The 22,794-nt window shown below is 40.9% G+C and overlaps 1 protein-coding gene across 18 annotated transcripts in view; it reads right to left on the reverse strand.

The window, feature by feature from the left end:
- Window positions 1–22,794, reverse strand: part of LOC116841638 (calcium/calmodulin-dependent protein kinase type II alpha chain) — a 143,819-nt gene that overhangs the window by 73,129 nt on the left and 47,896 nt on the right. For all 18 annotated transcript variants that reach the window (XM_032809819.1, XM_032809816.1, XM_032809824.1 and 15 more), the window contains exons 3-5: window positions 19,512–19,571; window positions 1,922–1,976; window positions 60–198 (exon numbers count right to left, since the gene is read on the reverse strand). In XM_032809819.1, the coding sequence (XP_032665710.1) occupies window positions 60–198; window positions 1,922–1,976; window positions 19,512–19,571 (254 nt within the window). The remainder of the gene's footprint in view (window positions 1–59; window positions 199–1,921; window positions 1,977–19,511; window positions 19,572–22,794) is intronic.

Here is a 22,794-nt window from a genome sequence, read left to right on the forward strand (position 1 = left end):
CTCTCTCTCTCTCTCTCTCTCTCTCTCTCTCTCTCTCTCTCTCTTCCTCTCCTACGTACTTTCAGATCCCGATGCACAACTCCGTTATGGTGGCAGTGATGAACACTTTCCAGGATTTGTTGAATACAGTGCGAGGCGTCGGCCTCGCTGTAGAATTCCCGGGCGACGATGTCCTCGAACAGTTCTCCGCCGGTGACTCTGTAAGCGTTTTACGTTTCAATTCCATTTCGCGAGAGCACGTCACGAGACGAGAGGGCTGGAGGAGGAGGTTCTCGCACGTGTGGAAGAAGAATATCGCGGAAGAGCGGAAAAGAATATTTAACCCCGAGAATAAAAGTAACGTAAGCTCCTCCGTAAATGCGCGCTCGGCAACTTGATTCATATTCCGGCTTTACGCGTATAAAGATGTACAACTTCCCCTTGGACTTTGCGCGCGCGATAGGGATACAACGGGATCGCACTAGAGCGGCGAAGTTGATCGTTGTGCAGCGCAACGCGACGAATAACGCACTGAATAACGGGGCGAGACGCATCGCAACGTTAAAAACGCTGGTATTAAGAGGGATCAACTGCTCAAGCAGCGGAAATCCAACGGGCGGAGCCGAAAGTAGCGGCTTGCGTCGACAATAAAAAGTCAGGCGCAAGACGAACGAGCGAAATGACATCCCTCATAACCCAGAGATTAATCGGCGGCGTGGCGAATTAGCAAAGTCGTGCCGTGGTCACGTGGCAAGAAAGAGAAAGGAAATTTATGACCACGCGGTATAAATCAGCGTTACGAATATCCGCGTCTGACGCGGCGGCGCGCGCGTACTCCCGCGGAAATTAAATTAGGCGCGATATATACTTTCCCGTCCCGGCACGACTCGACCCGTCAGGAAGATCGGCCGTCGGCGATATTAAAAGACCGCAAGAGAGATCGATTGTATCTCGTCCGATACAATTAGAGCTCACAAATTGCCTCGTTGTTACTCGCCCTGGGAGCCTGTTAATGGAATCGCACGTGAGATGAACGCGACGATGACTCGAAAGAATATCGCGCCTATGGCCGGCTCTCGATTACGTCGAGTGCTTCCAACGCGAGCGCGCAGATCGGAGACCGATAACGTTTTCGACAGTAGAAGTTTTTGACGTTGTCGTCGAATATATCGGTCTATATCGATGGAGACCAATTGCCCGCGTGTCAAATCATTTTACGCCTTCGCCTCGAGTCACAGCTCGGGGGACAACTCACGAATGGAGGCACAGAAACGGAAACACAGAAAAACGCACGTATTCGAGCAAATGTTAACAAGTTTAGTTAACATCTCAATCAGAAATATCGAATGAGAACAAATGTTTCCTTTCATAATAATTCGTAATATTCTTACAAACAGAATAAATTCCCCTTTTGAATGCATGATAATGAGCTTTTCTCAAATTTGTGACATATGAAGACCATTATCAAGAAAATAACCTTTATTAAAGATAACGATTATGTTAAAGGAGAAAAGTAAACTGAGCAATCGTTTCTCTTGGCAATAGGATGATGTTTTTCCGTGTGTCATTTCATGCAATTCCTCGAATATTAACCGCTCAAATTCGTGGATAAATATAACGTGGAAAGAAAAAAAAAAACATTTGTAATTATCATAAATAACATCATAGAGAGATACTATTTCTTCTCTCTTTCTTCGTATATAAAACAAAACTACGCCACATTTCCAATCGACTGATATAGATGGGAAAGATATCGAGGGACTATTAAAAAGGAACAAATCGTGACCATCCGCGTCATCGTTACAATCGCTCGAGATTTTGATTGCCGTTCGGGTCTCATATGTCCGACCAAACGGCCTCGCGCTCTCTGATGAAAGCGTGGGACACATGCATGGAAATTAAATTAGGTCTAACGGTTCTAACAACGATTCGGTATACTTACAGGTCAAAGACGAGATAATGGAAATTCTCCTCTTGTATACTGTCGTGCAATCTCACTGTAACAGAAAGGATGACGAGATATAAAGCTACTGGTTACACAAGCAGCATTATATTTTAAACGATTCATCCAGTATTTGGACGTGTCTTTAAAAGGACAATGAAACGCGCAGCAGAAACGGGACGTTTACGCGATACCATTTTATCATTAAAACCGTTTCATCCTTCAGTCGTATCTCTCTATCCTCCGCTTCACTCTCGCCTGCAATTTTTGCAATATCTTTCTTTGATTTACGAATCATTCTCGGACGATTCTCATGCCGTTACGTAACATTTGATAACGCGGATGTCACGGATTCACGTCGGTGAGATTCTTCAGCGGACGAATGTAGAAGAAAATCCACGCCGATCGGAATGATGACGCTGTCGTAAGCGCGATCGTAAAGGACCATCTACAATGGACGGAAGATGTCGAAAATGTTTGGTTCCCACATTTCAGATAAGAGAGACCAGAATCACTGATATTGCCTATACACTTATCTTTTTTTGCGAATTTCTAGTAACTAGGGTATAACATACAAAAGAAGAGCTCACGTAAACGATAAAAATATATTTTAAAAATAAAACTTAGAGAATAGTTTGACATTATTTGGTTTTTTCGTTTACCTACAAAAAATTCCTACAAAAAATGCTCTTCTTGGCGATCTTTCGAATCAGAATTTAAGATTTACTTGTTACACTTCTCTGGTCTTACGACCATTGTAGATAGGCCTTAAAACAATCGTTTTCGGAATTTCGCGAGTTTGCGAATGGCGTGCTATCCCCAAATTGGTTTCAGGATTACGGGTTTCGCGAATGTGGCAATCGGCAATCACACCGCAAGTAGCATCCGAGATCGTTACGAGACAGCCAGACAGTATCATCCAGCGCAGACGTGACGCCTTTATCCAGCGTGGTCCTTGCTGCTGTCGAACAATCGTGTCGCTACTAGAATTTTTGCGACGTTTTCTCGGGTGCACAATTGTCGCCAATTAGCTCTCGGAGCTGACGGTCGCACGACGATTGACATACATCGCAACCCGATGTGGGCGAGAAAGAGCATTCTCGACACGTTCGCTGAATAAATATAGCGTGTACTGAGAGCAAAAGACGATGGATCCAACTAAAATTATAATTATTTTTGTAATTTTTTCTTGATCGTACACACAATTTATTACAGTTATTATAAATACTAAAAAAATCTTTTCTCAGTGTGTAATCCTTAATTGCGCGTCCATATTTCAAGGGACACAAATAAAGAGCACGTAAAAAACCAACACGTTTCTTAAGAACGATTCAAAGATCGTTCCTCATTATTGCAACAACCAGTGAAGCTTACTTTAACCGATCTATAATTTGTGACGAATACAGCATAATACGACTCCACTTAAAGCTTCCTCGCGAATCTGAGATCGTATGCAGCGAGCTTAACTCGGTTGATTTGTACCTATAAAACGACCACTGTGCGATCACGATGTCGAGGGTCAACATTTTTCGCGATCCGCGAGAGTCGAGCTTAATCAGGGTCAAGTGAAGGAGACGCCGCCGGCTCGCGTTAAAAACGGTGTAACGAATAAGTTAGACGCGTTGGTACGCGAGAATAAGAGCTGTATCCACGGCCGATATGCCACGCATAACATTGCGCTTCACGAGGAAGCCTTTCATGCGACGTTCGAGTCTTATTTCGATAACTCGCCTCGCTTGAATGTCAAGATTATCTCGCTTGTCATGGACGCGCAAGTTTTCCCCGTTACGAAATTCGCCAAATTTTGGAACTCGCTCTTCCATTATTTCGTATGTGATATGATTCTATTCGTTTGAAGCTGATTCTCCTTCAACTTTCCGATATACTGAGAGAAAAAATATCTAAGAAGAAAAATATCTAAGAGAAAAAATTAAAAATATTTATTCAGTAAATACTGATATAAAACATATTTACTTATATTTAAATTACTTTGTTTAAATAGAATAAACAATTATTTTCATGAGAAGAGGCGATTTCAGAAAAATATATATTTCCTCGTTTAGAGAAAATATTTTCTTAATGTGAAAAAATGTATATTTATATTAATATAAATAAATATATAATTCCCAACGAATACATTTTTTTTATTTTTCAGATATTTTATGTCGTTTCGATGTAACAAAAAGTGGGGTAGAGGGAGGGGTTAAAGTGACACACATGATAGTTTTTTCCTATATCTTCTTATTAAAACTAACTAGCCAAAATCTGTGAAGACTGATACAAAACTGCTTCTTAAAAATATTAAATTTTCCTTTGAATTAATGTTTAATGAAATTTCCATGTTTGTTCTACAAGGATCCTCGACTAGTGTGTGTGTGTGTGTGTGTGTGTGTGTGGAAGGTTAAGAAAAATTCACCCTTCGTTCTTGTGTGATTCGCTTGCATTTGTCCCGTCTATCCGGCGGCGCTTCCGCCGCAATGCGCCGTCCTCTATGCGTACCTATTTCGAGATCGATCAACGAAGTGGGTTGCCACCGCACCGCTATAATGAGAGCGGAACTTTTCCTGACAGACGTATCACGTTGAGTTAGCACGCGGTGCGCGACAACTCGCCTCGGTCGTTTCATCGGCGTGAGATCTCGCCAATCGAGCGAAAACCGGTGTTTCCGACATCCGTTGTCACTCCACGTCGACGCGTAAAGAAAATTTAATGAGAAGCAACGCGGATGCCGCGACCGCCTATCAATAGAAAATACCGTCGGGGTTATCCTTCTCGATCGCAAAACGAATGCGATAGCTTGATAACGCGCCTCCGCGATCACTTAGGAATCCAGACGAGAGGGCGAGATCAATTTCGATGGATGGTCTTGGAGTCAATAAAAGCACAAAAAACGAACATCAACGACATCAACGAAATACCATCGTCTCTATGTAAAAGGCACGAGAAATAAGCGTATTACGTAGATGCAACACGATGCTACACGGAAGAAAAAGATATGGCGCACATAATCAGAAATATTTCGAGCAACACCTTAGTTATCTTTGTGTGATGGTAATGTGCATGGTTCATTTGACTCAATTACCTTGATACATCTGTGTAGTTGATCTGACAAATCGGTTGAGATGACATTCACTGTGAATATACTCAAGTTGGAACAATCAGATATCACATCAACTCAGCAATTAGTTCTGCGATTGCAACAACCATATATAATTAGTTGTTCCATATCTTATTATTATTCTTGTCAGTATAACCAGATTTATATGTGAGCCAACCGTTGTCTTCGTCGTCTTTGATTGAGAAGCAATGTTTGGTAGAGCATAAGATACCGTTGGAAATTCCGTATAATTGTTGTCAGCGAAAACATGTAATAGTAGCGCCAATAATCGAATAAACCGCGTACGATCAATATTAAACGAATATAATTTTAGTAGATATGGATTCTCTTAAAGATCGTCACGGTTCAAGAATGGACGAGTGTGACTTTACACTTTCCATCTTTGGCAGGATCAAAGTATTGCGGAGGGTCGTTTCCTCTTCCTTTAATACCTTTTGCCCAATCCAATAAGATCCAAACGAACCCTCCATAGATAGCAGACGAGATGAGAATCAGGATTATCAGGATGCATATCAATGATGAGAGAACGACTAAGGATCGTTTGTCAAATAAAAGAAATTCTAAAAGTAACTTGTGCAAAAAGTGCCAAAAGTTTTGCAAAATGTTAAAAATACTTATCGCGTCGATTTTAACTCCGATTGTATAATATCGCACTAGGAGGTATAATATATAATACTTCCACTTAATGGACATTACACAGAGAGAATTATATAGAATTTGTAGAATTTTGTGATGACCCCGACGAGTAAATCGACATTTCGCGTACGTTTACGCGGTCAAAGATCTAAAGAATGCAATACGTATGTTCTTCACACATGGTATTCGCGCTGTATCGATTATGAACTCGATTATGAACTCGAGATCGAGGCACCACGTATATATCAAAGTTCACCGAATGCATCTTTCTACCATCCTTTTCAAATGATTCTCAAGCTCGTGAGAAAAGCGAGGTGGGAGAATGGAGGCCAGAATCCATCTTCTCGTCCTTCGATCCAATAAGATGTGGTCGGGGAAACGAGCTCGGATACGCCAAAGGCGGATATTATTGGCGAGAATTTCTGTCGACGACGGGAGCTCGTTCCTTCCAATAGAAACGTTACAATCTAAGCTTGTGGGAAAAATTTGGTGATCAAATTTGTGGGACCTACAAAGAGTATAAACTACCGATCGATTTATTGCTAAACGTAATATCATTCTACAAAGTTATGTTTAAATTTACATATGCGTAATAAACACATATTAATTCTTCGCACATCTGCTATAACAATATCGACAGAAATATTGTAGAAACGATGACGATTGCGATAACTGACAAAAGAGAAGAGAAGAGGAGAGGAGAGGAGAGGAGAGGAGAGGAGAGAGTGGAGAGGAGAGGAAAGAGAGGGAGAGAGAAAGAGAGAGAACTAACACACAAGTATCGATCCCCGAAGCCACACCTCGGCGTACATAGGTCTGCGCGGCGCTACGCTCTTGCTGCGATTACATTTGCGAGCGCTCGAGCTCCGCTCGAAAAATTGCGACTGAAGATTCTTAGCTAAACGAGAAAATCCCGAGAAAAAAGGAATCAGGTTTTAAACGAATCGGCTTGAGAAAGCCACGATAGCTGAAGAAATTTTCTGGATTCCTCTTTCTCTCTCTTTTTCTTTCCTGAAAGAATTATTCTTTCGCGATTACCGTTTGAAACGTTCTTCCTATGTGTACGATTTCTACGATATATTAAAAAGTACACTTGATCAACTTCGACGCGATCTCCCTGCAAACTCAAACTCGACGCCGTGTACAGTTACCGAGCGGAAGTCCTTCAATTTTTTTCAACAAACATCAATTTATTCGTGGAAAATGTTTATTCGCAAGCGACGCCCGCAGTGTTAAATACGTGCGTTTACGTTCGCAGGAGGAGATCGTAGAATGCGTGATCGTTCGCGTGCAAGAGGACATCGCACGAGCACTATCGTTCACGGACGCTTCTGGTACTTCGTTAAGACGGTAAGACGATTACCAGGTCGTCTTCGGTGTAAGGAAACCTCGTTACCCAACAGCCCTCGCTATTATCCCAACGTTCATCGAGCACCGTTGTATTTCTCGCGGCTGAAGTTAGCACCTTGGCACCGGGGCTGCATAGAAGTCTCTCCTTAAAATCGCGATAGTGCGTTTGCACAAGACACTGACTATGGAAACGATTATCCGGATATGAGATCACCGTATGCAGACGCTTGTCCGTAAATTAATGAAATACATGACGATATCGTGTATTTCGTAAGTATATCGCAGCATGATGATTCTATTTCAAAAAAGTTAACTTTGATTCTTTTACGAGAGAAGAACGTTTTCGAAATTGTTGCATTTTATTGCTGTTTAAAAATTGATTCATTCAGAATTGTTTCTTGTCTCTGGCTATCGATTGGTAAAAACATATAAGGTAAAAGCACCAATTCTCGGACATGTATCTAGTCCTGAACATTCGTTTTGGTTTTTAAATATAAATATTTAAACTTTCAACATAGAATGTGTGCATACTATACTCAATACTTGTATATATTTCATGTTGAGAGTTTAAATATTTAAAGACCACAACAATGAGAGTAGATACATTTCCGGGCATTTAAGAAACACTGTCTCTTTTTCTCTTCTTTTCTCGGTGCACGAATTACAAAAACATATTGAGATTATATTGGACCGTATGAAATAAAATATTATTAAGTCTGTACTAAAAATATACCGTCTGTCCATGACCAAGCGACACGAAACGAAATGGGGCGGCTTTTGGAACAACGACGCGGTTCTCACGACGATGTTTCTTCTCGTGACACTCCCTCCGTGCGATCGTATCCATCACGCGCGGAATAGGGGAGGAAACACACGGCAGGAGAGAAGAATAAAAGAAACACGAGTCATCGTCAGAGTGGGAAAAGAAAAATAAGTAGGGGACGAAACGTAGACTCGACTGACTGAAGTGGGATCGATAGGTATCACTTGTTGACTCGCGACGGACGCGAATTTTCTGTCGCGCGCCGAGGAATGCCGCGCGCGCGCGCGCGATTCATCGGCCGACCAAGGTCCGGTGAAAATAGAGTCGTAAGATGAATAAAAGAAACACGCTCGCCGTTGATCGGCAAGAGCTCGACCCTTATGAATTATGGAATCAACGCTCGCGATAGATCGCGGACCATCTAACAAGTCCGCGTTTCACCGTCGCCAACGAGGTTGATATCTGAATCCAATCCATTCGTCACGCTCGTATCTGTACCTGCCACCTGGCACGAGGGTGAATCCCGACTCGATGAATGAGATTATCCGAGAACGAACACTCTGGCCACGCGCGGCAGTTGAAAGCCAGCTAGTGTTGTGTTTGGCGATGATTTTTTTACCTCCAATTCCGAGTGGGAGTTTTGATTCTACATTGAGAGCAGATTCTGATTTAGATGGCCGAGAAATAGCAGAATTTCAGGGATCTCTTTCAAACAAATGAGGATAAGGATACCATGCTATACAGGTTTTTGATCATACCATTTATTACTATTTCGGATATAAAAAATTATTATTTTATTAAAAAAAAGAAAAAGGATTGCAATTCCAAAGGCAAAGGCAAAGGAGAACCCTTAACTGGTGGACATTGCAGATTATATAATAATTTGAATCAAATGGAACAAGATAATTTAAAAACTATATTAAATTTGCTGCACGATGAATCAAAGTTTTTTGGAAAATTTCCGGAATTAGTATTTTTGGGACACTAAATCAAAAAAAAAAACAAAGATAATAAAGCTTGAAATTGCGAATTATCGCCACTTTGTTAAATTTCGACTTTCTGCATATGACAAAAATTTATCCTATAACAAATTTAATATTGAAATTTTTTCATTTTCTGGTTCAATTTTTTGCCTCAAGTTATTATACAAACTGTAATGTTATCCACTGGAGGCATCTGGCGACAACACATGAACGACGGAATTTCAATTTCTTTTAAATAAAAGAATATCTTTTTCTGTACTTAAGCACTGATAAATAATATAATCAAAATTTTACATTGATATATTTATTTATTTTTTTAAGAACGAATCCGTAAAAACCTCTTATTTTTTAGCTGTCCAAAAAAACCAGAACCTTTTCTAAATCTCCCCTTTATACAAGTAGAATCAAAATTTCCACTTGATATCTTGAAACTTAACTGTTCGCAGTGGTATTATTGAAAAAATGCTTACTTTTCTCGAAATATAATATATATTAAATATTATATAATATATATATATATATATAAGTACTATGAAAATTAAGTTCTTTTCAAATAAAATGGACGGATAATAATTTAGTGTCCCAAGGAAATGGAAAAAGACGAAAATGACTTCCTCTCGATAAAAAAAATCACGATGTACTTTATATTCCTACTATTATAATCTTGCGTCAATTATCTTCTGCAAATCGTCATCGGCTTTTTACCCTGCGAGAAATAATAAACGAAGCTATGAATTCTCTTCCGCTCAACACTTTATCTCAAATATTTATTTCTGCAGATATAAACGCTACAAATGATTTCATCATCGTTTATTAAATCGCCGTCTCTCGTTCGTGTACAAATTTACGAGCCCTACTTAACATAATCTATCGTCGCGCAAAATATATAAATCGTATTTTATCGTATCGGCTGCACCACGTGCGACCGATATAAATTTAATGCAAAAGCCGACAGGAGGTTTTACGAAAATAAAAAATCACGTCGTATCGCGTGATCACGTCTGAAAATTCTGGCGGAGATTGATCGCGTCGCGCGCGAGTGCTCTCGTCGTCGGCGCTCTTCGGCAATTTTTAACCGAACGAGCGTAGCCGAGGGGCAATCGAATGGACTAGATACGAGACGCGAGAGAGAGAGAGAGAGAGAGAGAGAGAGAGAGACAAGATCGGTAAGGCAAATTGCAGAGTCGCGGACGAGAGGAACGCGGAGCGGACTTGGCTGAACCGGATGCCGAGTATTGATCTGCATTCTCTTCCCCGCGCGCTTTTGTGTTCCGCCAGAAACCCTCCGAGATGCCACGCTCTCGACCACGAGAACGAGAAGGAAGACGACGATGGGCCGAGACGACAGATGCGAGAGCACGTACTCTTTCGCCTGCTTGTCTGCCCGTCATCCGTTTTTAGATCCTGCGCTTAATTTCGACGGTAAGTCCGCAGGTCAAAGTTTGTCGCGAATCACGCGATCTATGAAAAAATTCGCGGGGTCATCTCGGCAGATCGCTCATTGTTGTACGCGGACAAAACTGGAAAATTCGGCACTATAGAAATCACCGGGAAAACCGAGAACGAGAAATGACCCGCGTCTCAACTCGGCCAAATCGAGAGGAATCTTCGAGAAAGGTCACGACAAAATCCACAGAAGAGAAATCTCTGACAGAGTGTGAAAATATCGCGAGAAATAATAGTATTTCTCTCTTTCTCTCGTATGTAAATACACAGTATATAAATATTCACGGTTCCGCGAGTCACATCGGCCGTGTGCCGTGCTTGCAGAGGTGACTGGCGGATTGTCAGTGATAAAAGTCAACGAATAGACCGCCCGCAGCGACGACTTTCGCTGCTACAACCCCCGTACAAAGATAAACAATTATCATCGCTTGGAAGCGTGCATCGTCGATGCAATGTCAACAGTTCTGATTGCGGTTAGTCACCACGATGTATTACGAGTAACCCCACGTTACCGATCAATGAAATTCGTTTACGAACGGACAAAAGAGCACGGGGGACAAAACGTTGCTCAACCGTGCGAGTCCTTTCACGCGTTTAGACCGCGACGAATGGAAAACACGATGGTAGCCCGTAAACGTTTCGCCGTTCGATTAATATAATAGAAATATTGACTTCGCCGCGCTATCGAGCGTACAAGCGCGAAACTGCTGGAAAAGAAGGAAACTATGGAACAACCGTCGATTTACCGCTATGTTCGTAATAAAATCTGTACAATATATACAAGGAGAATTATATTGCATAGCCTTTTCATTTAATTCTTCTTTAATTTTTCTAATGTTTCCAGTAATGTAATGCAAGAATAGATTGTCAGTGATTTGATTAGAAACTTATCCCATAATCCTGATCAGTTATCTGGTTTGTATAAGGTGGTGTCATCGAATTCTGATAAGTCACGTAACGCAGCGTGGCAATCAGGAACTTGAATCAACCTGATCAGGACCATGATATAAATTTCTAGTCGGGAAGATCTATATTGCCAAGAAAATTTCGTTATAAGCTCACGGAAAAAGAAAGTAAGCAGCAAGAATCTGTGTATGGTAGCTAAATCGTGTTTGTAACACATGGATAAAAGATACCTGAATTTGCCCAATTTATCATATTATTCTCAGAATATTATTCTCAGAATCTTGCATTTATATCTGTTTTTAAATAAAATTTACGACTATACTCTCTCTCAGAAAAATAGAAAAATATTCAAATACTTCCAAGTATTATAAAAGTGTCGCGCAATGACTCGTGTTATCACAGCCAAAACTGTAGTTTTACTATCACCCTCTTCCAGGGCTTTCGAGCGGAACTTTAGTCTGCCGAACGAGATGCTTAAAACTACGATACCTCCGAATACTTTAGCGTACTTTGATACACTTTCGCGTCGTTACCTCGCGTGTAAAAATTCACGCGACAACGCGAGCGACGTTTTGTCGCGGAGCCGATCTCGCCAAAAGGCGAACACCTGTTGTCGCTGCGAACGAACGAACCTCTTCATATGGAGATCTTTGCGAATATCCGCCAGGATGGGATCCGCGCAAAAACGGCTCGCGCGCCAAAAATTTCCCCCGGGACTGCGGCGCGGTCGATTGGCAGGTATCCAGGTTGTGTGCGCGATTCGCCGTGTAACACAGAACCCGATGCGGAGAGCGTGTCGGTTCAAGGTCTCAACGGCGTGCGTCGCATGTACGCTGGTGATTGCTCCCCTCGTTGCTCGCCAAGAGCCGAGAGGATTTTCGCAGACTTTTCGCTCGATATCGGAAATCAAAAAGTCGGTTTAGATACGCGGTCGCGCACAAATAGAGCTCTCGAAAAGCTGTAATACTGTATATTTTCACTCCCGAGTTGAAATTTTTGCCTTACTCCCGACTTTCCAACATCTGTATATTCCGAAAGATCAGTGTATGTTTAATGCACGTGAAAACTGAAATCCTACTTAGCGTCTCTAAAAGCAACTCCACTTGTAGGTGAATCTAAAGAGAACTTCTTCGGCAAAGCTAGTAGGTTAAGATAGAATCAAAAGGGATTGATATAAGCTTCAAAATATCAAAGTAGGTATTAAATGGAGTATTAAGGTCGAAAGTGAAACTGAGAAAAAAGTGTTTGTAACTATAAATTTTCATTTATAGTAATCATTTCATATAGGGGGAAATAAATACTACAGATTATGGTCAGGAAAACGATTTTTTTATTAAATTCTACTACACGCGCAGAAAATTCTACAAGAGTATGAAATATGATTGCGATAAGAAAATATTAATGTTAATTTTCATACAAAATCATTGTAGCACCCTAAAAGTAATATACAGTGATATATTAACCATATACGTTTGAGCAATACTCTCAGTGCTGCATGCAAACTCTTTGGATCTCATAATATTAGTTGTGCAGATCACAACAGAGAGACGACAATATTCCTTGAGAACTGTATAGATGAGCATGTAACAACTTTTAATGCCATTTAATTTGGAATCATATAAATTTTCTCTCTAATTATAGAGAATGTAAATGTAGCAATCATAATTTTTTTCGTGTATAATGTCAATGATAATAACCTTATATGTCACTATTACTATTTTCGTGTTAAAACAAACATGACATTTATGATTGGTGCCACAAATAACTATAATTTTAGTTAGATCGTTTTTCTTTCAATGTAAGATGAAAATTTCAATACGAGTTTTCTTCGATAACGAACATCATTTTTATCAACGTTGGGAATTGAACATCACGAAACGGCCACTAAATGAATGATAATAGTTTGTGTTGAATTTTTAACGAGAAAGTCCTAATTTACACAGCTCATTTATGAGTGTCAATGAGTGAGGCGTCGTTAATAAGTGACGCGTCGTTAATAAGGGAGTTTAAGCGTCTTTTTAGCAATTTGCGAACATGAGCAACGTTGTAGTAATTATTAACGCAATTCTAGCCGGAATAAAGTTATTTGCTGGACTTGACTTGAGGACCGTCGAGTCAGGTAAATCGGTCGACTGTAAATCGTCCCAGGATTCCCAATCGGAGATACGTACGATTAGAAGCCGCTTAATGAAGTATACCGGAAAGGTCAAGGTTCAACGAGGAATCGCTGTAGAGACGAAACTATTCCGGCTCGCGTTAGATAATGCAATGATAAAGATAATAAATGATTTAATAAGCAATACGCATTCCTGTTGAGCTTATGGTAGTCGCGGCTACCTGAACACTGAGACAAAAAAAATACTTGATAATTTACAAAAAAAAAATAAAGGATAAAAATTTATTTCGCAAAAATAAACTTTTTATATCCTACAAATAAATCGCCAATATATCTTGTTCAGTATATTCCTTTTTTCTCTTTTCCTTTTTCTAGAATAGTGCACACTTGTCTTCTACAAAATCAACATCAAAGTCATAAGAGACAAATTAAAAATGTAAGCTTTATTTAGAATGAGTCCACTCTTGTTCCGCAAAAACCTGCGAAAGATTAAACACAGAGAGAGAGAGAGAGAGAGAGAGAGAGAGAGAGAGAGAGAGAGAGAGAGAGAGATCATCGAATCTTTCGACGTAAACTGAACGGTTTTATTTAACGAAATTTTTCACCATAGTTGAGCCGCGAGTGGCCCTGGAACAGGCACATGGGCGACGCGTGTCAATCAACTTTCCTTCGCAATTCAAGCTATTTTCCGAACATCAACGATTTGCAATGTCACGCTTGACGCGAAAATGGAGCGTACCGGAAAAATCTGTCCAAAAGAATCACGTAGACGGCAGAATAAAAATAATTTGAACGAGAAAATACGAAAATACGGAGCGCACGTGATGCGGCAACATGCGCACCGTGTCGTAAGAATCCCTCACGGTTGCAGATAAATCGCGTCGCCGAAAGCAATCACGATGGACATAAAGTTCGCGCGAGAACTTGGCTCGAAGCCCTTGTCTGCGCGCCTTGCGAACGTCGCGAGACGCAATTTCCAAAATTTCGGGATTACCGTCACCGGCAATGGACGGCGGAGGGAGTGTTTCGCCGACCGTAAATTTTCGACGATCGTTCCGGTCCCGGGCGCAAAATTGCTCGCTTACACGCGAGCCAGGCTCCGAGCGCGAGAGAGCGGTGCCGTCGCGTAATAGAAACTAGAAAACTAGTAGTAAACTCCCGGTTTCTCTCCGCCTGGCAAACAAGCGCTCCTGCGGGAGCGTTTCGGCTCGGCCGGACGAAGCCGCGCGCTGCGATTAATTGGGATCGCCCAAATTGTTGCCGTAATAGCCCCCGCACGGCAAGCTCGGCTCGTTTGCATGCGACATGCGTTCGCGATACGCTTTACTTAAGAGATTACGTGAGAACTTGGCGATCCCATACGACACCGTTCGATCGACGTGGAATGTTTGAAAAGTACCAACATCTGAGCACTCTAATAACCTTATTACCTAACTCTGGACATTCTTATTGTTTTGCTTTTATAAACTTTCGGCGTATAGAATACATATTCAACATATGTATGTGTGTATTATATTGAAAGTTTAAGTAAAAAGTGAAACAATAAAAATGTTGAGAGATAGTTGTTACTCTCTAAAGTGAAATCAGTAAAATCTCAGTTAAAATAGTAGCGTCTATTCCCATTATTGATGCACTTTGCAAATACGGACAGTGTCATTGCATTGTTAATTCCATCATCACAAAACGCAGAAAGTTGAATTTGATATAACGTATGTACAACAAATTTGTATATTACAAATTTTGCAGTAAAATCTTACTTCCACTGGTCAAAATCAATGAGAGATAAACAGTAAAACAGAAGTGTTTCCACTGAAAATTAATGAATATTCACGAGACATCCTTTTACTGATTTACTTTAAGTGCACCCATGCATTGATACTTTTACCTTAAACGCTTCAGTTAAATGAAAAGCGATAAATGCGAGTCGTCCGCTTCGACGGCGACTCTTGTGGGATAATTGATGATCAACAATTTGACGACGTTAACGGAGCGATCGCGTTGACTACGGAAGTTGATTCTTCTATTTTTCGCTCTTCTTTTTGTTATTTTAATACGATCCTCGTGGCGTCCGGAGTGATCGTCAATTAGCCACACTGCTGTATTATACGCGCGAATCGACTTGACTCAATAATATATTTATAACTTTAACCTTTCGATAGGGAGTAACACACATAAAGAGAGAAGAAGAGAGAAGCGCGAAACAAAATATAAAATATACAAGTCTTATACGTAAAGCTCGCGAACGAACCTTAGCAGCGTATCTCTCTTGATGAATCTGCAAGCTACTTTTACTTTTGGCAAAAATTCGCACCCAAACGCTGTTACAAAGTTATTTGGCATCGGAAATTAAGGAATCTCGGACAGAGCCGCACAGAAATGCAAACAGGTGACGAAACTTTGTTCTTTAGTTAATCTTAAGTGACTTCCGCTTTAATCGGATCCCAACATTCCCCCTCGGGACTTTTCTGCCGAAATATCCAACGTTGAAAATCCCAAAGAGTTACCAAAAGAGACGGAAACCTCGGGGCTATAGAACTCTGACAGGAGTAAAAATCAGAAATAGTTTGGGGAGTTGTAAAAAGTTGTAAATTAATAAAAGTATCAATTTTTCGTTATATATGTGCGCTATCGAGAACATTTAACAATATCTTGATATAAAAGAATTAAAGAATTAAAGAAGAATGATAAAATATTAAACGGGTTATTGTCGGAATAGCATTTTTTTTAACTGTAAGCACTTGAGAATGGTTTATTCGATTAATCTAATAATTGACACAAATGTTTATCGTAATTGTCTATATCGGTTCACGGAAGCTTTCCGCAAATTTCAATTTCTGCCATTCCTCACTTATTTCACAGCTTCGAATGTTTCAGTGAAAAAAATTAAATATAATTTTTTTATAAATTCCATTTTGTGAAATGTCGCTTTTCTCAACATCTGCTCCGATAATCTGAGCCAATAACTGTAACTCTGATGAATAAAAAAAATGTATTAACACTGATTTCAGATCACTCCTCTTGAGACCATAATGGTTGCAGTCGAAGCAAGACTCTTTTGCAAAACAGATTTGAAATAATGTTAAAATTCACCGTAAATCTAATTTTTCTATAGCGATATATTGCTACATGTATTTAATAGAAACATGCATAACAAGAAATTCCTATCAATTTGCAACCTTTACACGGTTTCCCAAAATTTGAAACCTAATTTTTACTCCTACTAAAGTTCTGTAACTTGTTAACCAGAGACACGCAGACTAATAAAGTTCAACGAGAACTTTGCGAAATGGGACCCTCTTGATTATTCGTCATTCTTTACTTCGAGAAAAAGTTGGAGCAGAGTGTCGTTACAATATCATTTGTACAGCTCGTACGTATCGCGCGCAGCTCGACGCGAACGGCACGAGGCGCTTTGGCGTGATGGATCGCCGTGGCATTTTCGCTAGACACTGTCTCAAGGCGACAGTCGTGTAATCCGTAGAAAATCGAATTACACGGAAGCCAGCTACAGAGCAGCGTATCGAAGTGCACGCGCTTCTCTGCTCTACACCGAAATAAAAACGCAAGCCCCGTACGCGGTCTCGAATCTTATCCTGAAGACTTTCCTGGAGTTACGTGGGATAACTTGGACTTCCGTGCGAGAATAACTTGGCGGCATTGTAGTCCCGCAGCGCGTTATTACTTTACAACTTATCCGCTTGCCGAGATTGCGAGAATTCGAAATAACGGACGGGAGAAAGGGAGTTGGAAGGACTTGTGTTGGCGAAGTTATTCGGATAACTCGACGACGGGTGCGTTTATCGCGCGATCGTGGGGCTTCTCTTAGCACGTACGATGTATAATGATTTGGATCGAACGGGCGATACCTCCCGCTATAATGAAATCAGCGTAATTCAATCGAGCGTATCGAATAATCGAGCGAGCGAACTCGTCGACGTGCTGGATGCACCGCCCTACGTATGCGTATCGAATAAAATGCAATAACTTACGATAAAATTGTTACAAGAGCTGATGGGGCTAATTCGCGAGTCGGTGATATAATGACGGAGCGCGAAATTAATTGCACTTGGAACAATATCCATCAAACGTGCCAGAGCCGGGACGTGATTTACATTTTATCTAGATTACACCACACATGCAACGTTGTGTGCGCGACAGTTTATTCATGAGTGGAACAACGTGTTAAAACGGTGTTTAACTTTTTCTACCATTTCGAAACGCTATTTATCATCAGATCAGACGACTGATTAAAAATCTGGAAGAGATCGCGCGATTTTTTCTCAGCGAATTCTCTATTTCGTCCCCAAGATTATCTCTCGAAAATTGAATCTCAACACGGAGAGAATATTATAGCTTTTATACCACATAAATTCTTTTCAATTTTCTGCACTGAGAAAAAGGATACTTATTCGGTGAGTATTAATAATATATAAAGCTTAAATTTATTTTATATATTATATTTATTTTATTTTATTGTACACACAAAAGTGCACATTTTCTTATTTGGAAAATTTCTTTATTTCTTAAATTTCTTAGATATCTTAGATATCTTTTTTCTCAGTACAAGAATAGATTGTCAGCAAGACTATTCTACTATCCTTACTAGCTAAAGAATTTGATAAATTTCGTATTTGATAAATAGAAACATAGCAAATTTTTAATAGCACATTCTTAAAATATATAAACAGCACATGTGAAAAATGAAGGGATAGTCAATTACTGCAGAGTGTCGTTCAAGCAACGATTACAACATTCTGCAGTAATTTTCACTATAAAATCCTTTCGGTGAAATTAAATGTGTTAAGATCGCAAGTTAACCACGTATATGAGAAGAATATTTATAAAATACTTGAAATATAAAAACGACCGACGCATTGTAAATATCATTACGTCAACTTTTCATTGTTCTTTTCGCCTCGGCCGGAAATTAGACGTCCTCAAGATCCTCTTGAGATTTATTTTCACGTGGAAACCAACGGGCTACGCAACGCGACTAGACAAGAAAAAAGTTTATTAGAACTTGTCACGGTTTGCCCGAGACGGTCTCTAAGAAATTAGAGTCCACCGAGAAATAGTTAACGAGCGACTCGCTGTACGGTTAAATGGCGCAAAAACATGCGTTTCGATCCCATAATCCGAAATGTAATCTACCCGCCCTCTCTCTTCATCCCTCTATCCCTGTCCAGGGACACGGATATTTTCTGCCACTTCGACGCACATTCGATCGATCGACGTCTCTTCGGGTACGACTATACAACATGCCTGTCCGGAAAAGGACAAACGCGCCGATTTTATGTATCGACATGACGACGAAATAAATGTTTGCACAACTCTTTACCCGTTCAAGTTACCCGAAGGAAAAATGTCAAAATTATTTATCCGAATAAATATTTATATCAACATCAACAACTAGATACAGCATTTGGTAAGTAAAGTATCTTTCATATAACGACTCTTAAAAGAAATATAATATTTATATAAATATATAAAGTGATATAACAAAGAAATACGAGCGAGATGTAAAGAATGAGAAAATTGTCAAAGGCACTGAAGCGATAGAAGTGAAGCGCGATTCCTTATTCCACTTGTATCCTCTCTTTTTTTCGCTTTTTGAATTCCAATATCGCGCGTCATCCGCGCTCGATCTCCAATATTCATCGATACCGTACAATATGGTGGTTGTGTGAGCATACATTAAAAGGAATCACGCGAATATTGGTTCAACGATGTAAATCGGGATAAGAAGAGAAAAAGAGAGTCTCAACGTTATGAAACTTAAAAAACACGTCGCGAAATTTGGCAAAACAGTTGAAATAAAAAAAATTGTTTTCAGTGAAACATTTCAATTGCCATTGTTTGTGATATCCCGAATATTTTTGTTCATTGATCACCGTGACGGCGACGTTTTCCCTTTTTTAATGTAATTTAATGCTGGAGATGTATAAGCGGTGATCACACAGGTCTGACTAAAGCGATCTGCATCTACTTGCGATGCTCGCCACGTATACGCCGTTATCGTGTCACGCACAGATCATTCGTCATTTCGCCTCCAAACGCCTATTTCAATCAAGTCCCAAGACTCGTCGTCGATATCGATTAGTGACCTTAATTTAATTACTCCCTAATGACGCATTTGAAAACAGCGTAATATTATCGTGCAGATGCGAGCGTGGGGTGATTTTTGCCGCTTTCACCATTCGAAGGACGAGGCGGCCGAGCTAATGTGTATGAAATTGATGGGAATAAAATCCGCAAGAATAATATTGACTCACCGATATTTGGATGTTGAAGTTTTCTACATATCCGCGCTTCACGCTCGAGCTTCTGGAAATCTGCAACAGTAAACAGTGCGCGTTAGTAAGTAATTCCACTTAAAATCAATCAACAAAACTGACGTACGATTTTAGATATATTCGTAAGAGAAGATATATTTCTTTTGCCCTAATTGCTGAGAAGCGGCCCTGAGAAAACGTCCCGATCCCGTAAAGTTAATTGTGCGGGTTTGCGGCGAGAACGACCGATTGTGGACACCGTGATGGGATCGAATTTCGCAATGAGGTCCCTCAACGAGTTTTCCCAGAGTTAATTCACTAAGAGGCAAATTGCATTTACGGACGAATCATTTTGAGGATTATTTCCCGTTGCCCTCTTACGTACGCCGCGTGACCGACGCGATCGATTCGTCCTTCGTAATATTTAATGGCCGTTTGATTAAAATAGCTCGAGACGGAACGTCCTGACAATGAATATCTCAACAGCAATAAGAGAGTGCCAGAAATGTGATGAAATCGTCGGGCCAATTTTTCTCGGATTATACCTCGCAACTCCCAACTTGGGGAAGATAAGATGTGTAAACATTCGAAATGCAAAAGAGATTATCATTTTTGTATTATTCACGCTTCGTACACTATTTGTACATTTGTGCGATCAATAATACTATTATTATTATTATTATTATTACGTCTCTTAAGGACAATCGTCGCGCTTGTCACGCAACACGGGAATTATCGTAATAATGTTTTTCCAGTGTTTTCAGAGATCTTTATCGCGGATTGAAGGAATGGGTAGAAAAAGTCTTAAAATGCCGGAAACGACCGTCGCACGTGAACTAGGCAAATTGGCGAGCAAAAGTTCCCGCAGAAGGCTCCCTCTCGTTTTTCCGCGAGCACGAAAAAAAACTGGGTTGCGCGACGAAGGGTGAGTTTTCTCGCCGCAATATGCCAAGGAATTTCCCTCGTCGTTTACGAGCCACGCAAGAGATAATCATCGCTGGGTGAGAAGGGAAAGAAAAAGACGTCACGCATATATCCGGAAATACTACCGAATGAATTTCTTTCCTGTTGTCGGCTTGCAACAACAACCGGAAATGATTAACGCCGGTGCTACCGGCATGACTCAAACATCCTAGCAGAGGCGATCGCGCATACATATGTAGATTAACAAAACGATCGCGACAAGTATATAATATCGAGTTCCGCACGTTTTATAGCAAATTATTTTTCCTCCTTGTTTCTTTTTGCAAATCCCACGAGGCTGATAAAGCCTATCCCTGATCGCGAGCGGACGCATTAATCGTATTGCGTGCCGAATGAGATAGACCTGTGAAGTCGTTGAATTGTTTAAACGGCTACAACGTGTGTTGTGCGAAATAAAATATTCATTCAAATACGCAATTTCTCATTTCTCCTCTCCGTTTCGTCATCGATAACCTCGCGGCGCTGTCGATAATACGACCCGGTTACATTCCCAATGATATTATTCCCAATTTGAAGATGTGCCTTTTTCGAATCATGTTTGACTTGATGTTTGAGAAGAATATAAAGATTCAACCTGCTCCTTTCGTGACTTTCGTAAATTGACAAACGAAGAGTTACAAATAGCCATGAAATCTATGGAGATTGACATGATTTTCTGGCAAAATCATATTTTCTTGGCATATTCAATGAAACTCAAGTATCAGCCGACGGATTTCAGCGGCGTTTATCCCGCATCCGGCCACGTAGGCGCAAGTTGTAACTCGATTACGCGCTGACAGTCGCGTGACGCAACATTCGCGAGACAACGATTATCTCGCGTCCTCAGGAGTTTGTAGTCGACAACGTTGAAATTTCATTCTTCTCCCCGAGCTACCTATTAAATTCCAATCGTACGTTTTCGTACGATTCAGATGAAATAAAATGGAGTTTACGCGAAACCTGTCACTGTGATCCTCTCTTCCTTCCTTATTTCCATCCGCCTACGCGCTTCTATTTTCTCTCTCTCTCTCTCTCTCCATCTTTTCTGATTTCCTTGAAAGCTGTTATAACGTCTCAAGGCACATATAAAGCGAGCTCGACTTGCGTGAAAAAAACCGACTCGTGTAACACAGACTTATATAACGTGACCTTTTGAATTCGTGAACGTCTCCAGAGGGAAGAATACGCCTTGCGAACGAGTGCTCGTCGTCCGACAACAATGTCGACGGCATCAATTTTCACTCGCGATGAAACGCGAAGGATCGCCAATTTAACGCGAGTGCCATACAAATGCACTTGCTCTCACAAAGGGGATCGTTTATCGCCTAGTATTCGGTGAGCGTAGCCCGTTAATCGATAAAGGCGTGTCGGGATAACAGCCCTTACGATCACCTTCACCCACCCGATAATTAACGCGCGCGCGCGCAATCTATATAAAAATAAAAATATCTATAAAAAAGATAAAAATGCGAGAAGGTTGCAGGACGCACACACAAGCACGTATACACTCTACCGCGTGCAAACACACGCGCTGCGCGAAACAAATCATTTCCAGCAGACTACGCAGCCGCCGAGCTCGCTGGAAGAATGCGTTTTCTTATTTTTATCCTGTTATAGAATATGCGCGAGTATCTGTGCATATCTCCACGTGCATATCTTCTCATAAAAGTTACCCGTGTCTACACGAGCGGCCGAATCAATTTGTATCGATAATCCGGATATGCCGTGCGAATCAATGTGACATTTGGACAAACGGAAGATTCGTTACGTCACGTCACAGTTTTCATATCCGGCAGTTAACTCGACGAGTAATTTATGGAAAATTAGGAAATGCAACGAGCAGGGAAAGACGTGTCCTCGAAACGCTCGCGCGTAGCTTGTGCATCGTTCAAGGGTTAATTTCCTTTTCCGTCGCAAGGCCGATCCTTGGGAAGCGTCCAGCCGGTGCACGCACGCCTTCCCGTCCGATGGAGCACGAATGTCACGAAAGCGTCGGTAATAAAAACCGTGTCGCGCTTATGCGAGTAGATCGCGAGCCGGTCGACCCGCTTCTGCAGAGAAAGTACGGGGCAACCCTTGATCCATCGTGCGTGATAAGGCTATCGGGGTAACGCATTTTTTCCTCCCGATCCGGCCGACAGTGATGGTGTGTCCCATTATAGGTACCGCGAGGGATAGAAGGAACGGCCTCCTTCATTGACACACACGCGGAAAGCGCATCTCTCTGTGTCTCGTTACAACATGGAGTGTGCGCGTCAGTCTCTCTCTCTCTCTCTCTCTCTCTCTCTCTCTCTCTCTCTCTCTCTCTCTCTCTCTCTCT

The sequence above is a fragment of the Odontomachus brunneus genome, unplaced genomic scaffold (assembly GCF_010583005.1).
Source record: "Odontomachus brunneus isolate Ranch 3 - 2012 unplaced genomic scaffold, Obru_v1 Obru_scaffold_017, whole genome shotgun sequence".
Taxonomy (NCBI): domain Eukaryota; kingdom Metazoa; phylum Arthropoda; class Insecta; order Hymenoptera; family Formicidae; genus Odontomachus; species Odontomachus brunneus.